We start from the raw sequence: 2625 nt of genomic DNA on the forward strand, positions 1-2625 counted from the left end.
CTTCAGTTTATTTATATGATGGATTACATTGATAGATTTTCGTATGTTGAACCAGCCCTGCATCTCTGGGATGAAGCCTACTTGATCATATTGGATAATTTTTCTAATGTGTTCTTGGATTCTGTTTGCCAGTATTTTATTGAGAATTTTTGCATCGATGTTCATGAGCGAGATTGGCCTGTAATTCTCTTTCTTGGTTGAGTCTTTGTGTGGTTTAGGTATCAGGGTAACTGTAGCTTCATAAAAGGAATTTGGCAGTGACTCTTCTGTTTCTATATTATGAAATACATTAAGGAGTATAGGTAGTAGGTCTTCTTGGAAGTTAAGGTAGAATTCTGCATTGAAACCATTTGGTCCTGGGCTTTTTTTGGTAGGGAGGTTTTGATAACAACTTCTAATTCTTTGCGGCTAACAGGACTATTTAGATTGTTCACCTGGTCCTGGTTTAACTTTGGTATATGGTACTTACCTAAAAAAAAGTCCATTTCTTTTACATTTTCCAATTTTGTGGCATACAGGCTTTTGTAGTAAGATCTAATGATTCTATGAATTTCCTCTGTGTCTGTGGTTATGTCCCCCTTTTCATTTCTGATCTTATTGTTTGTTCTCTCTCTGCCATTTGATTAGTTTGGCTAGGGGTTTGTCAATCTTGTTGATTTTCTCCAAGAACCAGCTTTTGGTTTCATTGATTCTTTGGATTGTTTTCTGTGTTTCTATTTTGTTGATTTCAGCCCTCAGTTTGATAATTTCCAGTCTCTCCTCCTCCTAGGTGAGTCTGCTTCTTTTTTTCTAGAGCTTTCAGGTGTGCTGTTAAGTCTCCAATGTGTGCTTTCTCCGTTTTCTTTAAGTGGGCACTTAGTGCTATGAATTTTCCTCTTAGCACTGCTTTCATAATGTCCCATAGGTTTGAGTATGTTGTGTCTTTATTTTTATTAAATTCAAGAAAGACTTTAATTTCTTTCTTTATTTCTTCCTTGACCTAGGTGTGGTTCAGTAGTTGACTGTTCAGTTTCCATGAGTTTGTAGGCTTTCTGGGAGTAGCATTGTTGTTGAGTTCTAATATTAATCCATGGTGATCCGATAAGGTGCAGGTGGTTACAAATATGTTTTTGTAACTGTGGAAGTTTGCTTTGTTACCGAGTATGTGGTCAATTTTCGAAAAGGTTCCATGAGCCACAGAGAAGAAGGTATATTCTTTCCTATTTGGGTGGAATGTTCTATATATGTCTGTTAAGTCCATTTGGTTCATTACCTCCATTAATTCTCTTATTTTTTGTTAGGTTTCTGTCTGATTGATCTGTCCATTGGTGAGAGAGGAGTGTTGAAGTTTCCCACTATCAGTGTGTTTGGTTTGATTGCTGCCTTGAGTTCTAGTAATGTTTCTTTTACATAAGTGGGTGCTTTTGTATTAGTGGCATAGATATTCAGGATTGAGACTTCATTCTGATGGATTTTTCCTGTATTGAGTATAAAGTGTCCCTTTCCATCTCTTCTGATTGATTTTAGTTTGAAGTCAACTTTGTTAGAAATTAGTATGGCCACACCCGCTTGTTTCTTAGGTCCATTTGCTTGAAAAACCTTTTCCCAACCCTTTACTCTGAGTAGATGTCTATCTTTGTGGTTGAGGTGTGTTTCTTTTTTTTTTTTTTTTTTTAACAAGAAGTTTATTTAAACAACAAGACGCTTGACTTGAAGGGAAAACTATCTAGGATCATTTTGTTCAAGAGTAATTTATCCCTACTTAAAGACAGATTGCCCTACATGTAACAGCTACGTACAAAAAAGTTATAAAATTGTCCTTGGTTTTACAATGATAAATGAAAAACATTAAAATTCTCCAATCGAACAAGGTATGCAAGGATTTTGTGGTTGGGTTCTTTTGTTAAAACACTGAGAGCAAAATAACTTACTGGAATATAAAGATAAGAGCTGAATGAGCATGCCTCTAATGGAGCAGGGGGTATGCTGAATGAGCATGCCTCTAATGGAGCAGGGGTATTTTCACAGAACCACTTTCCCCCGGACCACCTCCATCTGCTGTCAATCAAAACAGAACATTGGCCATTTAGTTTAAAAAAGGAAAAAAAAGCGCAATATGCTTGTGCACATACACCAGTTACTTTATGTACAATAAAGAAATGGGGACAGGGAAATGAAAGAATAGAGAAAACTATACTGTAGTAGTCAGGATGTGGTGGAACCAAATTGCGGCTTTCTAATTGCGAATGTATTCTTGGTCTATAACAAAATTCTGGAGTAAAGTAGCAGGTTCCCTTTTTAGTAGACACCTCCTGTCTGCTGCTGGAACACATCAATCGTATCTTCATCCTCCATTTCCAACTGTGCAGGTGTGTCTGTTTCATTGATTGGCTGCCCATCAAACTTGAATCTGATCTGCCTCATTGACAAACCCTGTCGTTCACAATAAGCTTTCATTAGTTTACTAAGTGGTGTATGCCTCTTAATTTTAAACTGCACCACAGAGCCATCCTGCCCCGCCACCTTCAAATTAATATGGTTGTTGTTCTCGGTCTTGACTCCTTCCTTGGGTTTCTCGTCGGCCATGGCGAACGCCCGAGTCTCCTCAGCTGCCGCTTCACAAAAGAGGCACCAGGTCCGCACTGA

General features: G+C 37.9%; 1 protein-coding gene across 1 annotated transcript; it reads right to left on the bottom strand.

Moving 5' to 3' along the window:
* Positions 1-2096: 2096 nt before the first annotated feature.
* LOC119822813 (small ubiquitin-related modifier 2-like) lies at positions 2097-2625 on the bottom strand. The gene has a single exon (XM_038342389.1). It carries the CDS (start codon positions 2563-2565, stop codon positions 2278-2280), a length of 288 nt encoding a protein of 95 aa, XP_038198317.1. The 5' UTR covers positions 2566-2625; the 3' UTR covers positions 2097-2277.

This window comes from Arvicola amphibius, chromosome 1 (genome assembly GCF_903992535.2).
Source record: "Arvicola amphibius chromosome 1, mArvAmp1.2, whole genome shotgun sequence".
NCBI lineage: Eukaryota > Metazoa > Chordata > Mammalia > Rodentia > Cricetidae > Arvicola > Arvicola amphibius.